The sequence below is a fragment of the Alosa sapidissima genome, chromosome 23 (genome assembly GCF_018492685.1).
Source record: "Alosa sapidissima isolate fAloSap1 chromosome 23, fAloSap1.pri, whole genome shotgun sequence".
Lineage (NCBI taxonomy): Eukaryota > Metazoa > Chordata > Actinopteri > Clupeiformes > Clupeidae > Alosa > Alosa sapidissima.
In genome coordinates this window covers 23,290,217-23,316,077 of record NC_055979.1, presented here as the reverse complement: position 1 = coordinate 23,316,077, position 25,861 = coordinate 23,290,217, and the positions used below count along the sequence as shown (strand labels likewise).

Genomic DNA, 25,861 nt, shown 5'->3' with positions numbered 1-25,861 from the left:
TCAAGCACCAATGGGGTTTTATGCTAGTGTTTTTAATGACAGATATTTTAACCAACCCCCCCCCCCCCCCCAAAAAAAAACAAAAAAAACAATGTCAAGACATTCAGGTGTCATGTTTGTGGAAAGATGGTTAATGTGGTCGTGATACCCAGCAGATTCACATGCTCAAAACAACACAAACCTCTGTTACATCATCACTTTCTGTTTCAACTCCACTGTACTGTATCTGTGGGTCCGGGGGTCCAGCAGGAATCAGACTTCCTCCTCCCTATTTTCATGAAAAATCTGAGATGAACACACGACCCCAAGTCAGCTGAGGAGGCTGGCCGCTGTGTGGGGGGCTCAGAACAAAGTCTTTAGCAGTTTACTGTTACAGCTTGCCAAGAGCAATATGAGATCAATTAGATGTGCTGTGTATCTTGGCTTTCAGCAGTTGGCAAGCTATGCATCTCTCCTTTCTTTCCTCTGGTTGAGCTGTCATCAGCATGGTGCCATAAACCATCGAGCTCTTGGGTCTTGGATCCACACCATCCATAATTAAATGAGATCTTTTGTTAAGATCGCACACAGAGATAGTTTCTATGATTAGTGATCTGCCATGGGTTCCAGAAGGGAGAAAATGGATACAATTTCATCTTGTGCCCTCAGGGCTCTCATTAGAACAATTTACCTGAGACGAAAGAAGCCTGAGGGTGTGCATAGAGGCAAAAACATCTGTTATGGTGTGAACTGTGCCCCACTATAGGGCGGTTTGAATTTCTTGACTAATTCATTGCAGCAACACATGGAATATGGTAGGGTTGGTTACATTCTGCTTATCAAGGCGATTTCAATCACTGCAAAAGTGCAAACTAACACACTTTATAGCTCTTCGGGACATTACTAGCGTGACAGTAAACCACAACGCACCACACTGACAGCGTTGAGAAGAGACATGTTTCACACAGTGCGGACTTAGTCTGCAGGCATAGTTTGCGGAATCATGTCAACAACAATGTTTTTTCCTCAGTTATTACACAACCAGTGGTGTTGATGAATCTTGCTCAGTTTTGTGAAGAGCAGTAGTAGGCTACCTTGCTTACAATACAGTAGTTGACAGCACAGCAGAAGAATGATGAATGCTTTAACTATATGTGATTCTACAGACACCGTTGAGACCTTTAGTTTACGGACCCATTCCCAAACAAGTAATTACCCTTACATGAAGCATGACAGTAATGATGCCATTCATGCTCTTAAGTATACAGCCCAAAAATGCCTCAACTACTTGTTGAACAGGTGGAGATGAGAGGTCAGTCCAATCTTTTGGCAGGTCTAACTTGGGTTGTCAAAACCTTAACCATTTCAATATGCCCATATGGTATTAAACCTCAACCATTCCAATAGTAAACCTCAACTATTTCAATAAATATCCCTATATGGTATTAAACTAAACTATGGTATTAAATCCCTATATGGTATTAAATGTGACTGGACTGGAAAATGTCATGATTTTACCATGAAAATGTCATGACTTTACCCAAATGTAATGTAGGCCTAACGCATACTGATTAGGTCTAATGATCTAGGCTACCTGTCTTTTTTAAACAATATTTCCCCACACATCGGACAGTATAGGCCTAGCTCACAAAGCAGGACAAAGGCAAATACTAACGCGGGAATGTAGCCTACATGATGACGTAGGTGCTCGTGAACACGTGTGATTTGAATATCGAGCTCAGAAAGCGGGCAGTATAAAAATCCCCTTGAAGACACCGCCCCGTCACTCACCGTCTAAACGGCGCGGCTCTCCCTCCGCCCTCTCTATTTGGCCCGCGAGGTGTTCACTCGCAGTACTAGTGTGCGGATCCGCTTCGAGCCAAAGGATGATGCGCGCGCTCCAAATGATCCTCTGCGCTTTGGCGCTGCAGCTCTTGTACCACGTCCATTCCTTTCCGGTAGGGGAGAAGAAAATCAGCCACAGGTACAAAGCAGCGGCGGTGAGTAAAACAATGAATTAAACACATCGATAATAGCTTCTTCCCCCCCCCAAGCGTCTTTGATTAGGAGTGCACGTTTATTTATTTTTTTATATTCATAGGATTATGTAAGCTAAAACCTCATTGTTTTACTTCTGAAACACTTTGTAACAGTCTGATAAGGCAGGTTTCTGTGGAGGCAGCATAATATGTTGATGGTTAAAAGGCATGAACGGAGAAGTAGTTGTGTTGCTTTAGGACTAGACACATGTCTCTTGTTCTGGAATTTCTCCTCAGGGAGCAGATTATCTTATGTGAAAACACTTGGACTTGCACAGATGCATTACACTTTTACTTTGAGCTGAAAGCTCTCTCTCTCTCTCTTTTGAAATCTCAGCTGCCATAACTAATAAATAAAATGTATGTATCTAGCATATGAGACATTTTACTCACATCAGCATGTCAGAAATGATTAACTACAGATTATTTTATGTCCTTGTTGAATGTGAGTGAAAGTGAGAAACAAATATGTGTCACCATGTAATGTCTTTGACAATGGCTCACACAGTTGTGCGCTGTACAAAGGTCTATATAGATTCCTGACAGAGCTGTGTTCTGTAATCATAACAGCGTGAAAGTGGAATTTAGAAGTGTCTATCGAGCTGCACTGGTGCAGAGGAGGATGTTGAGTGAGATCTGGTTTTGTATCGTGCAGATGTCCATTGAGCATCTCACGCAGCTGTGAAGTCCTGAGGCTCTGGACTCGTAATGCTTGTTAACTTTGCACATGCTAGGTATAGGTCAGTAGGTCAGGGCAACAAATCGATTCTTTCTGTTAAATCAGGTGGCAGCTCTTCTGTGTCTTTCAAACCGACTCAGCCCATGTGCTTAGATGCATTATGTTCGCCTCAGAACAAAGAAGTCCTTAAGTGCAAGCTGTGGAAAAAGCATATAGCTGTTTCTCAGCGCACTATTTCCTCTCTGCCTTCTCATTTTTAGTTCACCCCGACTTCACCTCAGCAGCAGCAGCAGTGGAGGGCCGCGACTCTCTGATTACTCCAAATCAGGCGCTCGAGAGAGAGAGAGAGATGGTGCACCGCGTGGAGTATAGGGGAGTTGGGTTTAGTGTTGCAGCTTCCTGTTGATAAGTAGAGTGAGTGAAACAGCGTGAGTTAGTACACATTCTGTGTAAAAAGCAGGAAAATGAGACGAGGAGAGAAGGCATTCATGAGCCCTTGGATGTGGCCCACTAAAAGATCTGTGATATTTCATTCTGTGGTTGTATCAAACACATGTTCTGTATTTGAACAAAGAAAGAACAAAGAGCTGTTCTTTGAGAGGAGGGATGAGAAATAGCTCACAGCTGGATAGTGTCACCCTTGAGAAGTGCTGAGTAGTCACAGGAAAAAATCCTAAAAGCCTCGACCAGTGCTCCAGCTGGAGTACACCAAAAGGCCTCGACCAGTGCCTCCTCAGACCTCTTCAGACAAATACACTCGTGGAGATTTCACGTGAGATTGATTCTGAAGTTTGTGAGTCTAAGCCCATGGGTCATGCAAGCAGTCAATTTGTTCCCTGGTGTTGACAAAGCACAAAAGGGGGGGATTATGCAGGATGGGGCAAGTTATCTGGCAAGCGAGGCAGGATAACAACCACCCTATCTGCTGACACAAGGAAATGGTAAAGAACAAGATAGCCACAACAGTGTTCATGGGCCTCTTTGAAAAAAAAAAAAAAAAACTTTTTTTTTTAAAGAACATCAGCATGACAGCTTAAACTAACTCTGCCAAAAAGTGTCCCCTCTGAAACTGTCCAGATAGATCACATGCCAGTGTGAAGTTTAGGGAAGAAATATGAGGTGAATGTTGAGTTGTTAATTTCACATGTAGCCTGGCTGCTCACATTTGAATGGCCATTAACCCTTTACCCTATAAACACCAAGGGTAAAGGGAGCTCTACCAAGAGCATGAAATAAAAAATATCAAAGGAATAGATGATAATTACAGTAGTAGGGGAGAACCGGGACGAATGAAACACTTTTTAATTAAACGTCACTTACAAAGACATCGTACCATACTGATAGCTAATATTTTGTCACTAGCAAGCTACATCTGTCCTTTGTCAAACACAGTTATAGCATATTCAGCTCTGAACAAAACCGTTCAGGAGTTATTCAAGGAAAAGTCGAATGTGTGTTTTGTTTCATTTGTTCCTCCTGGCCGGGATGAATGAAACAGACATGGGGGACGAAAGAAACATGTTTAAGCTATGTAAATGTAGCACACGGCTCAATAAATAGACACAGTGCCTAAAGTGCTAATGATATTAATAACTGGACCAGTAATCAGAAGCTCTAAGATCGTCTACTGGAAGTAGTGTTGATGCAAAGTAAGAGATTAAGATAATTTATTATCTATTTGATAAATAGAGAATGTGTAAATGTACTGAAGGGTTTGTATAAGAAAAGAAAATATCAATAATAGACATATAAAATGAGAGATAAAATAAATATAAAAGTGCAGTGCAATGAATATTCACAGTTATCAAACTACAACCTACCTGGGTGCATCCTTATACATATCCAACATTTCTGAATAATCTACAGTATATTACAATATTACAACAGAATAAAAAGTATACAAAGGTTCAAAATGTTCAACAAGTTCATATATCAAATAAGTTCAAAAGATTCAAGTTCAAATTTAAATCAATCCAATATATCTTGTTTTCAGTTATTACAAATATGTACAGTTATTCAGTCCGTCAGTGGTGGGGGAAAAGGTCAGTCAGTTACCAGTTACCAGCCACCAGAGAGGGAGGCAGAACAAGGGGAAAGCTGAATATTCGACTTCTGGGAGTCTCGCCATCAACTTCAAATCTCTCTTTAAAAACCTGACCAGTTCGAAACTTGTTTGGGCTACATAACTTCCCACAACTTCAACATTTGACAACATATCACGAATGATACGAAATGAAAAAGTGTAATCCGAGATAAGCTTAGATTGCTGCTACTACTTCGTAGTGAATGTCTGTTAACAACTCATTGCCATCATCATGAAGCGTGTATATCGCGGTTATGGAAATATCATGCACATATGGATTATTCTGCCATTTTTTTCAGCTAGAACAGCTAGATCATGTTTCTAAAGTGCAAAATACTATTTCACTATGTTATAAGTGCGTTAGGCCACTGCACATCCAAATAAGTGCCCTTCATGACCCACAGCCCGTCAGTCTCCATAGGTTAACATGGCAAAACTCGATCCCCTACCTGAAAACCCCAAATATATTTACATCTTTTTAAAACTGCTTTTCCATGTCTCATCTGCATAAAATATAGTATAAACACAGATATTTGTGCATTTACTTAGACTACCGGTACATGGGTTTACTGCCAGGTCTGGACGGGAGCTGTTCATCCCACCTTATATTTACAGACATATAGCCTGTTTTACATTCCTTGTAAACAAGCATGCAATATGAGAGTCTGGGATTGTGGAGAACACTAAATAGTCTACTGAATAAGCCTGAAGTCGAACCTTTAAATGAAAAACACTAATAATTAAAAAAAATTGTACTGCTAATGAAGTTTACTTTTGACCATCAAAACTCGCTTATCGTCTGTAACTCTGTGATAAAAGGACATAACAGGAAGATATTTGGCTGATGCATGGAGGTTAATATGCTCTATTTGTTGTCCAAATGATGCCTGTCACTCGGAGAAAACTGGAATGTTTCATTTGTCCCCCATGTCAATAGTCCCGGTTGTACCCTATACACAGTCAAACAATAGTAATCTGATAATGTAGAATTATTTTTCTTTCACAGTATCTATTAACACTGGGCAGAGAAACAGTGGCACATCAAGATCAAAAATCAACATCAAATATTTAGTTTCTTCATTCATTCACTTGTGATGCTGTATAGAGACTTGCCTGAGCTGCTGTGAAAACAGTGTTTGGTTGAGCTTTCTGAAGTGAGGCAATATCCAGGGTGATCAGCAATATCCAAACATGCAGTTACCTGCATGGATAATTGTAGCTTAGGGAGCGCTTTAATTCACTACAGAGAGTTGTGCTCAGGGAAAGCTTACATTCTTAAACTATCATTTTTCACAGAGATGATAGCTTCCCGCTTCAGAAACAACAAACAAGGCGAACAAGTGCATAGTGCTTACTTAGGCAGAGATCAAGCTTATCTGGCTTAGTTTTGGACACTTTTATCTGAGATAACTGTCTGATACTTCCATTCATATCACACAATAGATACTTTTATTTTAAATACCTTGCCCAGGTGTCAACAAGAGATGGATATTGATAATAGCTGTCACAAGCATATCTTTCTCATGCTGGTTAAACTCAGTAGACTGAATAGTATAATCTGTCTTGTCTAGATGTACTGTCAGAAATAAATTGCTGACATCAACACTCCTCTCTCAACAACATTGTAATTTTGAAGTTTTGCTGACAAGTGACTACCACACTCTTAAGATGTTACAGTTGAATTGAAGGCACGGCCATGGGAACAAGAAACTCCCTAATTAGAGATATAAATGTCACAGTTTTCTTCAACCACAAGGCAACCTCAACGATTGCCACTATGGTCAGCAGGAATGGGATCTCTGATGCATCCAGCTATCATCTCCCATCAATTCAGCGCTTTTCCTTTTTCCACAGAACAATTTCACAATTCAGAGTAATCAGCTCGTTTGTGTATACAACGCTTGCAACCTTCGGGATCTGTCCAGCTTTTGAGCGTAAATATTTACCCAATACGTATTTCCCCTGCCGAGTTTAGGCTTTATCATAAGTGTGGCCAGTGTTTATCAGCTCGAGTGGCTGGGAAAGAGCCCTTATCGCTTATCTTTTTTGTTTTGTCGATTCACAGTTTCATGGTATATAACTATGGGTTAGAGTTAAGAAGGCGTTTGGGACTGCAACAGGTTGCCATGGTATCCTTTGCTGAGGGCTTTATATAGCTCCTCTGGCTGTTTGTCCTCAGGTGATTCTGCAGCTCATGACTCTGGGCAGATAAAGGGGTTCGTGTGCAGGGGCAAGCGCCATTCTACAGAAGACTTGCAAAACTCAGGAGTTATTAAGAGTTCTAAATGAAAGGGTTGGTGTCTGAAAGATCTATGTGGTACACTTGTGTAGGACATTCATGTCAGCTAGTCTGGTCTAGTGTGTGTGTCTGTGTGTGTGTGGGGGGGGGTCGATTGTGTTTGCATGTGCTTAAGGCAGTCGGGGGGTGGACTGTTCTGACACCTGTGCACGGTTGCTGTTATGTTTTGGGATTGGGTATGCTTGAGCGAGATTAATGGGATGAGTGACATAAGCGAAGGCCTTCTGGGCAGGCAGCGCCATGAGCGGGCTTAACCTTTGGAGTCCCGCTGGGTCGGCAAGGAGCCAAGAGCTCAGACGTGTTTGTCATTCACTCCAGCCAAGAGCAGGCGCTTGTTGTGGCCCAGGAGACCTGCTCCCACAAAGGCATCGTAATGAAAACTGGGGTTTCCCCGGCTGGAAAGCAGTATGGAGCTAGTGAAGGATGGAGCAAGGGTTTCAAGTAAGGTTTCAATTTGGTTGGACCTTTAGAGAAGACTGTTGTTATATTAGATGACAGACGCCTGGTCACAAAGAAATAGCTTATCTGGCTTAAAGAAATAGCATTCCACACACTCAGGAGTCAAGTTCTAAAAAATAGATAAACTAGTCTAATGAAGATAAATATACTAAAGAAAATTAATCAGCAAATTACTGGTGATTGGCACCAGATGGTTCTTCATGAAATGTATAATGTATCTTATGACATCCAGAACAAAATTTAAAAGAATACTTCAGGGTTTAGCCAACCTGTGTGAATGGTTATGTTTATCTCCTGTGGACAAAGACCAGTCCCTTTGTCTTAGCAAGTGGTTAAAGTGGGATTTGGCAGGTGGGGGAATCCTAAAATCCATGAAAAAATACAACGGGGAAAAATTACTCACCGTTGGACAACATATTGAGTATTGTGGTGTAGCTTTGTGATACTATTTGGACAAGAATTGCTAGCTTCTTGGTCACCTGGACACGTGGAAAATTAACTCACCATTTATTTTAACAATATCATTGCGCTATATTGTTGGTATGAAAGAATATATTTATTATTAATTTATCTGAGGTGGCGGAACTGCATTCCTCCCTGTCCCCGTCCCCCACTTTAACCCCTCGTTTTAGCCAACATTAGTCTGCAAACTTGCCCTTGCAAATTGTTGTCTCAGCAGTGACTCAAGTGTGGGATTGCATGCCATGGTAAAAACATCCAATCCAACAGACAGGATAAATGTTCATGGCTCCAAGAGGATAGTTTCTCACATCTGAGAGGCGGGGAGGAAGGACAGTCGTAAAGAGGGGGAGGTGCTACTTTTGTGCTTAGTTTTGGATCAGCAAGAAACTCAAGGATGTTGGTGGTGGATCTAGCATGCAACCCTGTAATGAGGGGGGTGCCTTAAACCAAAGGACAAAGAGCCACATTGGCCTTTAAAGGTCTGCAGGCCCAAGTCTCCTTTATTATGACCGCCGCACAGCGATAAATTTATTTATTTAAATTTTTTTTTTTCTTTTTCGCATGCCCAAATTTCCGTCAATGATTCCCGGGACACTGAAAGACCGGGGTACACGAAACTTGGTGGGCATGTACCCCCACATGGATAGCATGGAACCATCGTTTTTCGTTTTGATCTGTAGCCCCCCCGCTGGACTGGACCCCCTGAAAGGAGGGTAGGACAGACACAGTTCTCTGTGAATATCTGGAGAACTGTAGGGCCTAGGATGACCATTTTTTTCTGTATGTTTGCCTCCAGGGGTCATGTTAACCCATTTCATGTGCACACATGTGCACAAACAGATACACACACACACACACACATACATTCACAGGAATCATACGTATGACACATACTCACACAGTAGACATATATAATACGCTTGCATGCACAGGCACATACGCAGGCACACACACAAGCACGCACACACACACACACACACACACACACACACACACACACACACACACTCACACACACACACACACACCCACACACATAACATAAACATAACACAAACAATCAAGAATTTCTCAGAATTATGAACAGGCAAGATGGAGGTGGGGTTGTATAAAATGAATTTTACATGTGAAATCTATGAACTAATCATGTTTTGGTACTTGTTGTCTAGCAGATACCAGTGAGAATTGAGTGTGGATAATGCAATTTAGTGAGACAGTTAGAATCATATAGGCCTTTCAGCGTGATTTCTTTTTGTGGAAAAAATGTGCTGGACTGGGCGCCGGTCATATTTTGTACTGTTCTGCGGTACATCTAGTTATTTGGTATGGGTTATTTATTTTAGTATAGAGAAGTTATATTTATTGTACTAGGACTGCACAGGTTTTAAGCATATGGTGATGAGAACTGGAAACATAACATGTTACCCCATGTTAATCTAATCTAATTTGGGTTTGGATTTAATGAGAGAAGTTGTTTACTTTAACTTGGGAGATATGTTTGTTCTGTTGATCAAGGCTTTGACCTCATGGCCTGACCTGTGTTGAACCTGAGACACCCATGTGTTTTTCTTCTGTCTAGGAGCATTAGATGGAGCTCTGTCATGGCTATGGGGCCGACTGAGGTGGGCTGGGTGATTTGATTCCTCAGCAAACACTCCGCTGGTGTTGAAAGACCTTTTCACTTCACTCACTCGGACTCAGTCCCATCTCGGTCTTCTCTCTCTGGTCTGAAATGGTACAAGCATTGTGAAGAGTAGCTAATTCACTCATTAATTTGTTCAAAAGTCAATACAAATATGTACTTGACATAGCTTTTCCATACAAATGATTTTATTTTGTATTACTGAAAGGTTCTGCATAGCAGGTGAAGAGAGAGTGTTCACTCTGAACGCATGTCGTTTCAGGAGAACAATGGAGATCTGCTCCATTTTCTTTTGGATTATACCGGTAATACCACATTTATTCACATTATCCGTTTATTCAGCAGAGCCCCAGGACAAATACAAATAACCTTGTGTTTACTTTCTGCATCCACACCCTTTCAGATCAAGCCCATAACAATCCAGTGGTTGTAATGTTCAAATGGCTACAGTGTTGAAATATGCCATGGATATTAATCTTAGCTTGATAGCATAAGCTTTATTTATTATAAGCTTTGTTCATTATAGCATAGCATGGACGGTTTGAACTTAGCACTCTATTGTATGCATGCATGCTGAGATTGGGAGGGTAGACAAAGCTGGAAACAAGGCAAGGTCCCCATATATAGTACTGTATAATATATATATACTATAGTATATATATATATATATAGTACAGTATAGTACTGTAGTACTGAATCCCTGTGTGACAAGTGAAACATTTTCTCTTCACGTGCCCGAGGGCTACCTTTTAGCAAAGCAATGCTATCAAGTTCAGTGTGTCAACGTGTCTTCACATAGGATGCGTCTCTGTCTCAACTTGCCCTCAGATATCTGCCTTTCTTTTTTTGCGAGGCAGGATTGTATTTTGGTGTGTTGCATGATGGGAAAAGGTGGTCATTGCAGTGCTTGCAACTCCCTCTTTGACTATTTGCCATTATGTGAAGTGCAGGGAAATAAACAGTAGAGCCACTCTGTAAGGACCATGCATGCTATGCAAAATTATTCCCTCCAAGCTAATGTTTTTTTACCGACAAAGGCAGTGGAGCTAATATCCGGGTATGTTGTTGTCATAAAAATTCAAACCCTTGTACCTCCAGTTTTATGACTGCTCAAGTTTCAGCTTAAATTACAGTTTTAAAATCACCTTGAAGCCTGCACAGCGGAAGTATTTTTAAAGGGCAAAAAAAAAAGGGGGGGGGGGGGGGGGTGGGTTGATGCGCGTGTTGAATTCCATTTCCCCACATTACCTCTCTAGTTCCACCACCAAGCCCAAGAAAAAGACCCTCAAGGTGCTTCTGGCAAAGCATAGCAGGAAGCTGTAATAAAGCCAAACGGGCCAGGCGATTTAAGGGCACCCTTACCAAAAAATAGTATACTTAAAGTTAATTTTATCAAGCAAACATAAGTGTAGTTGAAGTGTAATTCCCAAGTTTACTTTATGTAGTAAGTTTATTAGTATAAATGTGCTATAAATGTGTGGTATACTTGTAAATGTATTATTTTAATACTTATTCGGACTAAATTGACCTACTTTTCAGTTAATAATACTGAATAGTATTGTATTTGTTTATTTTCATTAGGCTATTGGGGTTAAGTGTTTTGTCAGAAGGAGTTGGGCTCAAACCTACAACCTTCTGGTTCCTGGATGACTCCTATCTCCTGAGCCATTGCTGATGTATATTTCTAGCCCACTTTTTCATGTTCATGATAGTATATCCTTGGTAAACTATAAGTTCACCGGAAGGGAAATATTAGAATCTTCGAAGTGAATAAAACAAAATGAAATGAGAATCTCTGGCTAAAAGTCTCTGGCTAAAAGTACAAGTACATATACTTACACTTTTCCATCAGTATAAGTATATTATGTATATTTAAGAATAAGTACCAAGTATAGGCTAGATATACTTACACTTACGTATACTTATCAGTATAAGCCAAGTATAAATCAATGTTGTGTATCTCTGATAAGTACACAAAAAGTAAGCTATATATATCCTTAGTTCAAAATAAGTATACAACAGTACACTTCCATAAACTTCTTTTTGCTAAGGGCAGGCTGACTAAGCCCTCAGTCTGCTGCAGACTGCGCCTCTCCCAGCCAATTAACTAAGCCGTTTCCTCCAGATTCTGTGGAGGAAATTGACTGTGCTAATACTGTGGGAGATCTCTCTGTGTTTTCCGGAAGCTTCATTTCTCTACCTTCCAAATTCCCCCATGACATAAAGTGGAAGTGGGATTAAAATGGTTAAAACTGTTTTCCTGTTGACTTTACCCTGATTTATGATAACAGAGTATTTTGTTTGCTGTGATATTTTTCATTCAGGAGTGGGACTAGCTTTTCTCTGTTGAATGAGGATGACTTGGTAGAGTGGTCACCTTTGAAAGCTTGTTTGGCTTAAAGGTCATTCGGTCTGATTTATGTTTGCAGACTTGGCCTGAGAAATCTCATCATTATGGACTCAAGAAAAGAAGCAGGCTGCCGCATATCCAGGACACTCTGAAGGACGAATCGGGCGCAATCAAGGGGAGCCACGGGAAGTCCAGTGTCTCCAGGAATGACACAGACCTGTGGAAGCGCCGTCGCTGTGGAGTCCCAGACTATCCTGGCAAGACCAGGGGTGCAGGGATCGGGTATCTCCCAGCAGCAAAAGCCCATGGAGTGCATCACCGGCGCAAGCGGTTCGTCTTATTCGGAGGGCGATGGGACAAGACTGACCTCACTTATAAGTAAGTCACTGGCGGCTGTTTATTAAAATAGGGTAATGGATGATGTAGTGATCTTTCATAACATATCACTCAGTGTTAAGTAGTAATGGTTGTACAAAAAATATTTTGCTATCTGCTATTTCAATAGTCTTAGACTTAGTTGTAACATAGTTGTCTGATAGCTTTGTGGCTGTGCTGTAATAAGCCTGCCACTGGGCATTTGCATGGAGCCTCAGACTGCCCTTGTGTCTGTGTGGGCTCCACGGAGACCAGACTGGTAATGGGAATGGAGTCTGGATCTCCCTGGAGTGACAGGCACCAAGGGCGTTGTTCACACTCTCCAGGAAATCCACTAAGAAAGGAGCGCCGCCAGAGGAATTTTCCCAGAATGCTTTGCAATCTTACAGTGAAAGCCCTCACAGCCCTCCAGCTCTCTCTCCTGTTTGATATCGAATTATGCAGACCACCCAGGTAAAGCAGCTCTCTTATGAGCCGTACTTCTACCACCCAGGCTAAGCAGCTCTCTGATGAGCTGTACTTCTGGCCAATGGCATATAAAAGGGCTGTAGTAACAGAGACGTGTAATATAGCATTTGCTTTGCAACTAATTAGAAGGTTGTAAGCTCACCGGAAAACTACACTGTGTGCTATGCTAATCCTCAAAGCCCATGTTCCCATGTTCAAAAGATGATCAAGCAAGGCTTGCCTTGTTTCACACATCACTGCTGTGTTTCAAAGCCCTGCATGTGTATATTAAGCCGTCAGTGAGTTGCTACTAATCTTTTCCTGGAGCTAATTTGAATGGGCCATGGGCCCCAAACTAATGACAAAGAGGGACTACCTTAAATCAACTTGGCATTTTACTGCTTTTTAAGGAGTTTTTAGATTGACAGGTTGACCTCGCGAGAACGGCTGTCTGCAAGCTCCCCCATCCCCCCCACCCACTACTCTTATGCTTGCCCATGTATGTTTTGACTGAATCACCTCTTCCTTCTCGGTCAGAGGGGCTTTACGCCGGACATTACCCTCCCTCCTCCCCTGTAATTTGGAGTTGCAGGGGTCATGACCTTCTGCAAAGAGCAGACGTCTGCATCCCGGCATGTGGTGGCGGAGAGTGGCCCACGTGGTCCTGCTTTACGGCACGACTCTCAGCAGGAGGAGCGTCAGATTGTGAAGCGCCCTTCTCAGAGCCGCCCCAAAATTACCAAACTTGTAGATTTATGGCCACTTCACCCAGTTTCACTGTTCGCAGAAAATCACAACTCATAAATCCCTTATTGCTCTCCTTCTCCGGAGCACTAGGGCAGTTGGGGCCTTTCCCCCCTGGCCTGTGCAACCTTTACCCCTCTGCTCCAGTTAACTGCCTCACAGCTTTGTGCTTCAGCAGGGCTCTGCAACCTCATCGCATTTTTAACCCCCGCGTTTGACCCGTCCCGGCTTCGAGCAGAAATCCAACAATCAGGTGTGCCGCTGCCATTCTCTCGCATAAGTGTGCAGACAGAGGCTCAGCAACAAAAAGCTCTGTTCTAGAATCTTTGCTCAGCAGCTAGTGCCTCATGCTAATCGGTCGTTTATGCCGCCCGAGCGTGTCCCTCTGCTCTGTGATTTCTCGGGGACTAATGATGGGCCGTGGTGGCGCGAGCGTCCCAGCCTCCCAGGGGTATGGATGACTCAGGCCGTAATCAGGGTCTGCACACTCCCAGTTTAGGGTTTGGGTTAGGGCTTGCAGCGATGGTCGCTAGTCACTGGCGAGCCCAGGCACGCTCATCCAAAGGTTCAAGATACCATGGGACAATGAACTCTAGATCCATAGATGGGAAAATTGCCATTGAGTGCCATTGAGTACCCTTACCAAAAAGAGGTTCATGGAAGTATACTGTTGGTATACTTATTTTAAAAGTGTATAGTTTACTTCTTGTGTACTGATCAGAGAAATACTAAATTGATTTATACTTAAGTATACTTGGCTTATACAGTACTGACAGAAATGTCTATTTATAAGTATATTTACTTACATGTTTTACTAAGTAAAATAAAAATATAAAATAAATAAATATAAGTAAACGTAAGTGCAGTAATAAGTATAATAAAAAAAATGCTAGTGTAAATGTACTTGAAATAGTACATTTACAGGTATACCACAAGTACATTTATACTAGTAAACCTACATAAAGTAAACTTGGGAATTATATTTCAACTGCACTTAAAGTTTACTTAATAAAAGGAATTTGAATATACTTTTTTTGGTAAGGGTATTCAAGGTGACAGATCAAAATGATATACCTTAATGATATACATTATACTGTACTGTATGTTAGCACCAGAAACAATGACATACCTTATACTGTATGTTAGCACCAGAGAACAATGTCAAATACTCTGTTCATCCATTCAATGTCAACTTTAGGTTAAATTCACAGAGTGCTGAATTTGAAGGTGTTGTGCACACCACACAAATATGTTAATCTTGTTAATGTATCAAGTGTCACATGTGATAGATATATAGATAGATAGATAGATAGATAGATAGATACATACATACATACATACATACTTTATTGATCCCCAAGGGGAAATTCAAGAAATGCTTGAAGGGGACACACAGTTGAATTCACCCATTTAGATCAGTCCTTTATCCAAAGCATCTTGAAGAATAAAACTTGCCTCGTGGGAAATATGGAAGTTTTCCACTGTGTCATCACTTTAGCGGTGTGTGATGTGTCCTTGTGCTGTGGTAGCAGTCTTGTTTGTTTGAGGGTTCTTTATGTGGTTGATATGCATGCCAATTATTGCTATGCTATTATTGACCCGGTTTACGCTCTTTTATGCCGCATTACAGACAGATATATAAAGAGAGCTTCCACCTACGCACTCTCTTTTTCATTTATTTAGACAAGACGGAGCCAAAGGCTTAGACTATAACCTCCAACCCCTAATGAGTCCCCAATGAGAATGTGAGCCCACACTGTCTGCTATTAGGCATTCTGTGTGTGGTGCATGTTTTGTTCATGGAAATTGCAGAGGTGAATCCACTTCCCTGTGGCTCCTCTGTGTCATGGCGAGGCCTCTCCTGGATTATTCGGTGCTGTATCCATATTTCATAAGAGTACACACTGTGAGGATTATGCATTGGATGTGCTGAGAATTGTGCATAGGTGGTCTCATACCTCCTGTGTGTGTGTGTGTGTGTGTGTGTGTGTGTGCGTGTGTCTGTGTGTTTCTGTGTCTGTGTGTGAGTCTGTGTGTGTGTATGTGTGTGTATGTATGTGATTCTCTGTATGTGTGTGTGTGTGTGTGTGTGTGTGTGTGTGTGTGTGTGTGTGTGTGTGTGACAGGATCATGCGCATGCCATGGCAGATGAATAAGGAGCAGGTTCGCCTGGTGCTGCAGGAAGCACTGAAGGTCTGGAGTGATGTCACACCCCTCACCTTCACGGAGGTCCCCAGTGGCCGGGCCGACATCGTCATCGACTTCACCAGGTAGAGTCACACCTTTCTTTCCACCCTTTGGCTTCTGCTTTTTCCCCTTTTCTTTTTTCTTTTTCTTTTCTTGTCTTCTTTCCTTCTTTCTCCTCCTCTCCCTTTCTGTATCACTACCCAAAAATATCAATAAAGTACTCTGATCTTATTCTAATACCCCCTTATTTATCAATGGGTATAATAGTATGATACATATCAATGGGTATAATAGTATGATACATATCAATGGGTATAATAGTATGATACATATCAATGGGTATAATAGTATGATACATATCAATGGGTATAATAGTATGATACATATCAATGATCAACAGATCTCTGTTTCTAATCCTTTTCCCCTTTCTTAATGCTCAGCACTACTGTGTCCCTATTTACCCTTTGTTGATGCCCTATTTACCCTTTGTTGATGCCCTATTTACCCTTTCATGACGTCCTATTTAGGCTCAGGTAAAGCTTTCGAGAGCCAGTGGAGCGTTATGTGCCATTGCTTGGATCGTCCCCCAGACAAACATCTGTCAGATCACGCCCCGCTCCACCTCAAATACAAATGGATGTCAGCATATCTGACACCTTGAGCGTCCATCCATTGGTGTCGTTCCTTTGAGATAGGCCTTATCACCACCATCTGCTCGTGTTGACACTGAGCGGGAATGTTCTCAGCCCGCTGCACAAAGACAAGAGGGGCTTTTTCCGTGCAACAAGGAGAATGGAGGGGCGTCCGACCGTGTGGGTGTGTTGGTTGTGGATCATGAGTGGATGTCATAGATGGATTAGTGGCTGTGATCTGCAGTGCTGAGTGAAGTGTCGCTCTGTTCAGCCCTGCTCCCTCTCACCTGCGCCAGGTATACAACCGCAGCATGACCCTCTCAGAGAGGACTGTGTCAGAACATAGAGAGAAAGGTGATCATTCAGCCCACCTGTCAGGTGCAGTCGTTCCACCTGCGCCAAGTATACAACCGCGGCGTGACCCATTCAGAGAGGACTGTGTCAGAATCTAGAGAGAAAGGTGATCATTCGGCCCACCTGTCAGGTGCAGTCGTTCCACCTCCCACCATTTGATAAACAGCCGGCACTCTGTTCAGTAATCCGACAGATTTTCCCCTTCTTTTGTTAATGACTTGAATGTTTCAAAGCAGTGCTTGAAAAGCTGGACTCGTTTCGCTGCTGCAATTTAATGGCAAGACTTGGCCCCTGAGGCACATTTTTGCTCCCCTGGACCCCCCATTTTTGCAGAAACACAAGTGTCTTAAATTTCCTTCTTGTAAAATGCCTTTTTCACATTGATTCCTGCTTTGTCTTTGTAATAGGATTATAAAGTCAGAGTATTTGTATTTGAAGCACAAGGCACCCTTCACAGCTGCACTGTTGGGAAATTCAACCTCAAATACCTTACCATTAGAGTGATTTGACCACCTGAGTGGTCTATGAAGCCTGTTGTGAAGCTTATGTCCCTCCAGCTGTTTGTTCTTTTCCACAGCTGTAATGTTGCTCTCCATCTCAACTGTGCATGCAGCTAAGGTCACCCAAACTATAGAATCATCTTAGACCAGGGAAAAGTCAGAAAAGTCTGGAAAAAACCCCATTTCTTTTGGTATGTTTGGAGTAGATTGAAAGGAAATAAGCTGTTTGTGTATATTGGTGTTAGATGCCAAACAGGACATTTACAGTGTGCACCCAAAAGCAGCACTGTGGACATATTTTTCAGTTTAGTGTCAGCACACATAAAACATCTGCGTCTCCAATGATGACTTATTTCTTAAACAGTAGATTAGAAGAAATAAGCTAATGAAAGCCATGCAGTGTTTTCCTAGTGCTTTATGAAGGGACTTAGGAAACTAATCTGATTTGTCCCACTACAACAGTCTGCCCCTGTATAACCCGTCTTTTGTGCATGCTTTGGGTTGCCCTAGTTTCTCCTCTATGCAGATGTGTTTCCAGTTATTCAATTTGGCTCGTTCCCTATCTCTCTAACTGCACTCTGTAGAGGCGTAATCTAACCCCTGTGAAACTCAATACAGGAACTTTCCATAACTTCAGATTGAACAATCATCAGACATTTTGGCTGGCGTTTTTACAAAAAGGACCAATCAAGTCTGCTTCTGAGATCTCTTGATGTCTGGCAACAGACAAATGGAATTTTGGGGCCAGCTGATGGTTGGCATCATGGTAGTATTCAGCCTTGTTAACATTCAGGCATGGAAGGCTGAATACTACCATGATGCCAACCATCAGCTGGCCTCAAAATTCCATTTGTCTGTTGCCAGACATCAAGAGATCTCAGAAGCATTTGTTTGATCAGGGTAGCCTCAGCCTTCCATGCCTGAATGTTAACAATGCTGAATATTTATGATTTAAGAGTTGAATAATTGTTGTTTGCCAAAAGAAAGCATGTCTACTTTTCTGCCTAATGAAAGAAGTGCTGATGTGGGCTGGTTGTGGTTGTGGTTGTGGTTGTCTGAGCCCTTGTCTTTGTGAACAGGTACTGGCATGGCGATAATCTACCCTTTGATGGCCCTGGGGGCATTCTGGCTCACGCGTTTTTCCCCAGAACGCACCGGGAGGGGGACATTCACTTTGACTATGATGAAACCTGGACTGTGGGTAATAATATGGGTGAGTTTATGGGAGAGTGTTGCCAAGGGTTGCCAATGCCAAATATAAATATTTGCATGTGTGAAGGGTGTAGGGTACACGTTCGGGTTTCCCTCATGAATGTGGATGAGAGTGTTTTTTGAGAAGATGCAGCTGCTGAAAACAGAATCTCTCAACTGCTGTGAAGTATCTGGTGGAGACTGACTGGTCTGAATAGCTGGAGATAATGGAGCAGTAGCCTGAGATCCAGAGTGAAACCAGTGAAGTGTCCCGAGACGAGTTAATTATCTCAGGCTTTTGATCTCACAACAGCAAGACAGATTAACACCTCGTTAGATTCTAAACTTTGAAATATTCAGGAGTCGCCTCTCGCAGACTGGGGTGAGACTGGATGAGTCACAGGCTCTTTCCAACAGTTTCAATAGCCTGAAAAACAAGGAAAAAGAAAATGCAAAATATATTTAAAAAAAAAAAGTAAATAAATATATAATTTATGATGAGTTCCTTTGCTTTGTAAATAGCCCTTTTCAGAATTATGCAATATATAGGCCTAGGCCAATTATGCAATATATTTTAAGCAATGTTTTAGTCATGTATTGCTTTGTTTATGTCGAAATATGCAAAATATCTTTTACTTTGGTTTATTGGTATTACATTTATTCATTTAGTAGACACTGTTGTCCAAGTGACTTACATATGTCAACTATATTACAAGGGATTACATTGTCCCAGGGGCAACGTGAGGATAAAGTGCCTTGCTCAAGGGCACAGCGGTAGAAGCCAGGAATTGAATCCACAACTTTCAGGCTACTGCATGCTAGTCCAGCTCCTTAACCACTACACTACCACCATGGTATTTATTGACCTTATATTATGTTGAATGTATTGATATTGTGAACAAAAATAAGCATATTTTACTTTTTATTTTACTTTGCGGCTCATATACTGCTACATTAAGCTTGCACCCCTGATGTCCACCCAGTCTTGCCTCCTCTATAGCAGATATCCACCCTGTCTTGCCTCCTCTATAGCAGATGTCCACCCTGTCCTGCCTCCTCTATAGCAGATATCCACCCTGTCCTGCCTCCTCTATAGCAGATGTCCACCCTGTCCTGCCTCCTCTATAGCAGATGTCCACCCTGACTTCCTCCATAGCTGATAGCCCCTGATGTCCACTCTGTCCTGCCTCCTCCATAGCCCCTGATGTCCACCCTGTTCTCCTCCTCTATAGCAGATGTCCACCCTGTCCTGCCTCTTCTATAGCAGATGTTCACCCTGTCCTGCCTCCTCTATAGCAGATATCCACCCTGTCCTGCCTCCTCTATAGCCCCTGATGTCCACTCTGTCCTGCCTCCTCTATAGCCCCTGATGTCCACCCTGTTCTTCTCCCTAGGCACTGACCTGCTGCAGGTGGCGGCCCATGAGCTGGGTCACGTCCTAGGCCTGCAGCACTCGCTGGTCCCTGGCTCCATCATGTCCCCCTTCTACAGCTTCTCCTACCCGCTGCGTCTCAGCGAGGACGACAAGCGTGGCATCCAGTACCTCTACGGCGCCCGCGGCTCTCCAGAAAGGACGCCGCCCCCGGTCAGCACAGAGACCAATGAGATCGAGCCTGCTGTGGTGAGTCACGATGCTCATCAGGAGTCGTAGTAGTTTAACAACTCAGCCTTAGGCAGCCTATTGCTTCCTATGAGTATATGGAAATATGGACAACAACTATATCTTGGGCACTTTGTGAAAGGTTTTAGGCCCGTCTACCGGTAAAGTTTTTTTATGAGTTAGGCCTTGCGTCCACACGATCCCTGCGTTTTAGGACGCTGTAAACAATCTTTTTTGAAACCGGGTTCCAGAGTGTGTTTTTTTTTAAACGCCGGTTAACTTTTGCTGTGTGGACAGCAAAGCCATTTTTGATGATGCCATAGCCCCACCCCTAAACCCAGCCACTGCACTCGACCTGTCACTCTGTTTGTCAGAACAAGCCAAAGCATTTGTTTGTCATATTAAAATGTTTTACTTTTCAAGATTTCTGTGCACGCGGTATCAGCCTTTTGTGGCTAAGTTAGAAGCACACCATTAGCTTAACTTAGTTAAACATTAGCTTACTACTACAACCTATGACTAACACCTGTTCATTTCTCCAGTGTAACTTGCTCTATATCAGACCTAATGCAAAACCTAAAAGCATTTCAAAAGCAAAGCGGTAAGAAAAAATATACCCGTCGGGTTTGTGTGGACGTGGTCTTAGAGTCAGTGTCATCAGCATCATTAAAATCTCCAGAAGCCTCTCTTCCACAAGCAGCTTTTCTTTAAGGATTCTGAGACAAAGCTTCGGCTTTCGTAGATCATTTGTAGATGATGTCCTTTTTTAGCACCATTATGGATGGCGATAAGAGATACAGGGGTCCGTTGAACTATGTCAGGAGGCTTTGGGATAAATGCAGTATGTCTAGCCAAAGCAAACTCCTCACAGACACGCTAGACAAGCACAAATTTGGTTTGGAATGTCATCTCAGAAGATAACTCCCAGGCATGCTTTCTTACTGACTTCCTGTTATCCTTATTTTCACATCCTTTCCTCTCCTCCTTTTGTCTCTGTCCCAACACTATCTTCTCTTAACCCTTTCCTCTCCTTCTCCTTATTTCTCTGTCCTCTCATTTCTTCCCCCCTCTCTTCTTTCTCTGTCTCCCTTCTCTCTTCCTCGCTTCTCCTAACCCTTCTCCATGTCCTCTCTCCTCAGCCTGACGCCTGTCAGACAAGCTTTGACGCAGTGTCCGTGATCCGAGGGGAGCTCTTCTTCTTCAAGTCCCGCTACGTGTGGCGCATCCGTGACGGGCACCTGCAGCCCGGCTACCCGGCTCTGGCCTCCCGCCATTGGAAAGGAATCCCGGACAACATCGACGCCACCTTCGAGGACAAGACTGGGAACATCTGGTTCTTCCAAGGTGGGTTGACAGACCTCATTCATAACCAGGGAGCGAAAGCCGGACAGACTTACAAGGGGGAAGTGTTGGGCTTCACGACGCGTTGTGATCACAAGTGCTCTTCAGGGCTGCATACGATTGTTTGTTGTTTTGGGGTCTCTGGTATTTTCCGTCAGCACATTTTGTCCTCCACACACTCTGAGCTCAAACAAACAGGAACAGGCAACATCAGTTGTGGACTTAATGTTAAAGTCCATGATTTAATTCTCTTTATTGAAAGAAGATAAAGAAAACACGGCTCCTGTTGATGCTGTTCACTTACATGTAAGGGTATGTATATGTGTTTATACTGGTCAGTAACATATTAGCCCCCGTGACTTTAATGTTTACAGACTTTATGGGGCTGTAATGCCTAAACCTCCCACCAACATGGTCTTTGGGTGGGCCAGTTCCCCCAGCCTCTCTCTAAAGCAGGAGCAAGTGCCAGGTGGACATGAATAAGTCTGCTGCCAGACTGTCACGCAGCTGTTGAGTTGCACATCTGAAGAAAGGGGATGAAAGCTGCAGGACTGAAGTCATACATGAGTCAGTTCTGTAGTTTAGATGATTTGGACACAAAGCCCTGCTGTATGGCTCATAAAGAGCTCTTAGTCAGCATTACCCTTACTGTGCTGTCCCGTGAACTCCGGTGCGATGGCCTATTTTTCACTGTGGTAATATTGTTAGATATACATGCACAACTAGCTTTACAACTAACAATGTTACCAAATATTTTCTGATGGCTTTGCCTTTGAGTTTGTGCCGACTCAGTCTTTGAACCTTGTTCATTGAAGATTGCTAGATTACTGGTAAGGCCAGGGAAACTCCATCATTTTTCAACTGCTTTTGTTGTGGTCTGGCTTTCCCTCTCACCTCATTTGTTACAACTTGCTGTATCTCATTGTGGCCCCTGTGCGTGCTTGCAAGGGTCTGAATACAATACAAACTCAAAAAAAAGGTTGTTGAGCTGTTCAAATACAGTTGATCTTCAGAATATAACAAGCAAGCACCTACTGTACTATCATAATGTCTAAACTCTTACATCAGATTCATTCATTATTGTCCCAAACAGTTTATGAAAACTTTATGTGTATCATATATTGCCATATTTATCATAGGGGATGTTTACAGATGTTTACAAAAACCTGTATGTACTCTTTACTGTATCTCAGCACTCATACACCAGAAGGGTTCTGAATGTTTGTCAGTCTTGGTAGCTGATGATGGTTGGTACTTTTGGTAGTCTTGGTGCTGAATGTCAGTCTTGGATACCGATGATGGTTGTCTTGGATACCGATGAAAATATTTTCTTTATAACACAATGTCATTAAAGTGCACATGATGGACCCCTTCCAGGTAATATTTGGAGACAGACAGACACACAGATAGACAGACAGACAGACAGAGCGACAGTAACACACCTGTACATGCCCCACAGGTAAAAGTTACTGGGTGTTTGATGGGGAGCGTCAGATCACCGGGCCTGACTCGGTCCACCACCTGGGGCTCCCCGTATCGGACATCCAGGCCGCCCTGATGTGGGGGGAGGACAAGGCCCAGAAGACCTTCTTCTTCAAGGATGGGAACTACTGGCGCTTCAACCTACAGGAGAACCGCGTTGACTCGACCCACCCCAGGAACATGCACGACTGGAGAGGGGTACCCACCCAAATCGATGCTGCTTTTCAGGACAAATTCGGTGAGGCGGGTGGTTTGGGATATTGGTGCAACAAAACACAGATAGGTGCAGAGGCAACATTTATGTTTGTACGTCATGCTTGATATAGTTCCTGTATTTATTTAACATACACATCTTTCATAGTGTATTTGAATGTCAAATGCCATTATTTAGAGCATGGGAATAGATGTACCGTACACAGATGCACATTACACTTTGTATTCACAGAGAGGGAGACAGAGTCTGAAATGGCATGCCCTGCCCTGTGTATCTGGTGTAGCATATGCTGTATTATCCAGTTGAACATTCCTTGTGACGTACCTCTCTGGCTAAGCTGCAGCTATTCAGCATGTACATGCATGCTCATTAGAATGTACTGTGTGTGTGTGTGTGTGTGTGTGTGTGTGTGTGTGTGTGTGTGTGTGTGTGTGTGTGTGTGTGTGTGTGTGTTCAATCTCCCAACAGGTTACGCACACTTCCTAAGTGGAAAGAGGTACTGGAAGTTTGACCCAGTGGAAGTGCGGGCTCTGGAGGGCTACCCACGCTACGTCGGCATGGATTTCTTTGACTGCCCTATGTCATTGTATCATTAGTTGTGAAGGAGGATGAATACCTATAAAGGAGAACTTTGGACCACAAGCAGAAGCCTCTTGGCGTTCCAACATTCCATGTTTGTTCTTGCAGACAATGACAGGTTTCCCTCCCCCTGAGTTCAGCACAATATTAATGTTGTTATTGACACTTCAAATAATTCAATCTGACCTAGCCACAAACCACAGAACCTTCATTCATTACAAGCCTGGCACTGATTATACAACACATGGCACTGATTGCATATGCAGGTATTAACATCTTTGGAGTAGAGTGAAGAACTTTTTTTAGTTTGGCGATTTCATTTTATGCTCACTGAGCCTTTATATGTGTTCAAGTATATGTAACAACATCAGTTGCTACAGTTTATGCATCGCATGTTATGCTAATGTAACTGGTAGGACCCGTAGGCTGTAATGTTGGCCTTCAGCTCCACACTCTTGGAATAGAAAGGTTCATTGGTTTGTTTGGACAGGGGATCCTAAGAAAAACTTGGTCGCTGCACACTCTATCTCTTAATTCTTTTATTCCAACGTTGGAATAAAAGAATTAAGAGACAGAGTGTGCGGCGCCCAAGTTTTTCTTAGTTTATTTTCCCTTGCCAGCACCTCGGAGGGTGTGCATTCTTTTCTATATTTATATGGACAGGGGATCCTGCCGAGAACTTTCAAAATGCTGTGTCTTGAACCTTATGGGTTTTGTCAAGACTAAGAATCCCAAAGATTAACACCTTTACACCTTGATATGTTTTGAGCAGAACCTTTGTTGTTTTCACTCCTGGTTGGAAAAAGTTCTACAGAGCACCTTCTGTTCTCCTAGAGTGCAGGTTATATGTCTTCCACTCAGATGTCGCCCTCTCAGGGAAAGCATATGACATATGCATATTACGTATTCACTGAATATTGCTTTGATGACCTTGTTATATGGCTTACTTTTGTTGTCGTTGCCGTTGTTGTTGTTGTTGTTTTATACATATTGGTGCTACGTTTGACAGGGAAGGTTGCTTTGTACCTCAGCCATTACATTCACCTCTGGTGGGACAGCACACACGCCTAGTTATGATCAGTACATGGCCTGAAGCTCAACTGGTGCTCCGTCCTACACAGAGAAAAGGCATGCATGAGACATGTAGTGAATTTATGTTTTAAATGTTCAATGTTTTTCGTTCTATTACTGGAAACATATGTTCCAGCCTATGCTGTGCTCGGAACAGAGGGTACTCGGAGCACCTCCAAAGTTTCACTGCCACGGGGCAAACCTTCAAACCCCCTTGGGGCAAACCTTCAAACCCCCTTGTTCAATGCAAATGCACACCCATCCAAATCTTTTTCATGTGTTTCTTATGAATAGAGAGGTGGAGGGACTGTCCCAATTGTGGGCCTGGGCTCCAGCCTCCTGCCTCCGTACGGTTTGCTGTTACGTTCCACAAGGTGCAGTGCAGGCCACTGATGCCGTTTCCACTTCTTTGACTTGTTCACCTCTTCAACAGTGGGTTGTGTCCATGGGACCTGCCACCCGCACTGCTAGTTTGGTCGGCAGAGCATCGCCTGCACAGCATTCATTACAGTGGCGTTGGATTCATCGCAATGAATCTTTTCATGTGTAACTTTACGCCTCTCATTACGATTTGATGATTAAGTAACATATTTACTGTGTAAATACATTTGTATAAATTCTGTATTATATTTTGTTTCCAATAAAAAAAAGTCTTTCATATTGTACGTGACTTTTTCTATTTGTTGGTCAACCTCTTTGTGAAAATGAATTAGGTGATAGGCCCCTGCTCTGGTATGCCAAACACTACTATCTCTGAAAGGAACCCTGCTGAATGTTGCCTTCCTGTGAACTGTTGCTGTTTACCCTCCTCAGAGCATTCCAAGACCATGGGTATCAGTCTGTTATAGGACTGCGACTGGGGTTTTCTTTGTCGGAGACACCATGTTCTGATTAGTTGCCTCATCCCCTTCTTTATGGCGAGCTCCACATGGCATGTTTTCGTTTAACTTGTGCAGACGTCAGGCCTTTGTAAGACATTTAAAAATGTATGTATGTTTATTTGAAGGACTGAACAAAAGGTTTGTTAAATAGATTATACAACTACAGAATTGTAGGCATGCCCAAGGCCCACTGCATTAAATTAAACACTAGGAAACATTTAAAAACAGTACACAACACTGGTTTGCTGTGCATGGCTTTCATCATGAACGT

The 25,861-nt window shown here is 42.7% G+C and overlaps 1 protein-coding gene across 2 annotated transcripts; it reads left to right on the top strand.

Annotated features, from left to right (window-relative positions):
* The first annotated feature begins 1,784 nt into the window (after positions 1-1,784).
* On the top strand, positions 1,785-25,343 carry mmp11b (matrix metallopeptidase 11b). 2 transcript variants are annotated; one of them, XM_042080181.1, is made up of 8 exons: positions 1,785-1,979; positions 12,072-12,370; positions 15,685-15,828; positions 18,311-18,444; positions 19,817-20,043; positions 21,162-21,366; positions 22,823-23,083; positions 23,528-25,343. In XM_042080181.1, the coding sequence occupies exons 1-8, from the start codon at positions 1,866-1,868 to the stop codon at positions 23,653-23,655; spliced, it is 1,512 nt and encodes a 503-aa protein (XP_041936115.1). In that variant the 5' UTR covers positions 1,785-1,865; the 3' UTR covers positions 23,656-25,343. The 2 variants fall into 2 exon arrangements, with proteins under 2 accessions (XP_041936115.1, XP_041936116.1); XM_042080182.1 differs by lacking the exon at positions 1,785-1,979 and adding an exon at positions 9,857-9,947.
* Positions 25,344-25,861: the final 518 nt, after the last annotated feature.

What these genes read in the sequence shown, in the direction of transcription:
- mmp11b (XM_042080181.1), top strand. Translation starts at nt 1,866, where the DNA reads ATGATGCGCGCGCTCCAAATGATCCTCTGCGCTTTGGCGCTGCAGCTC. An exon ending in GAACATCTGGTTCTTCCAAG is followed by an intron (nt 21,367 to 22,822) that starts GTGGGTTGACAG and finishes CATGCCCCACAG; the next exon opens with GTAAAAGTTACTGGGTGTTT. An exon ending in TGCTTTTCAGGACAAATTCG is followed by an intron (nt 23,084 to 23,527) that starts GTGAGGCGGGTG and finishes ATCTCCCAACAG; the next exon opens with GTTACGCACACTTCCTAAGT.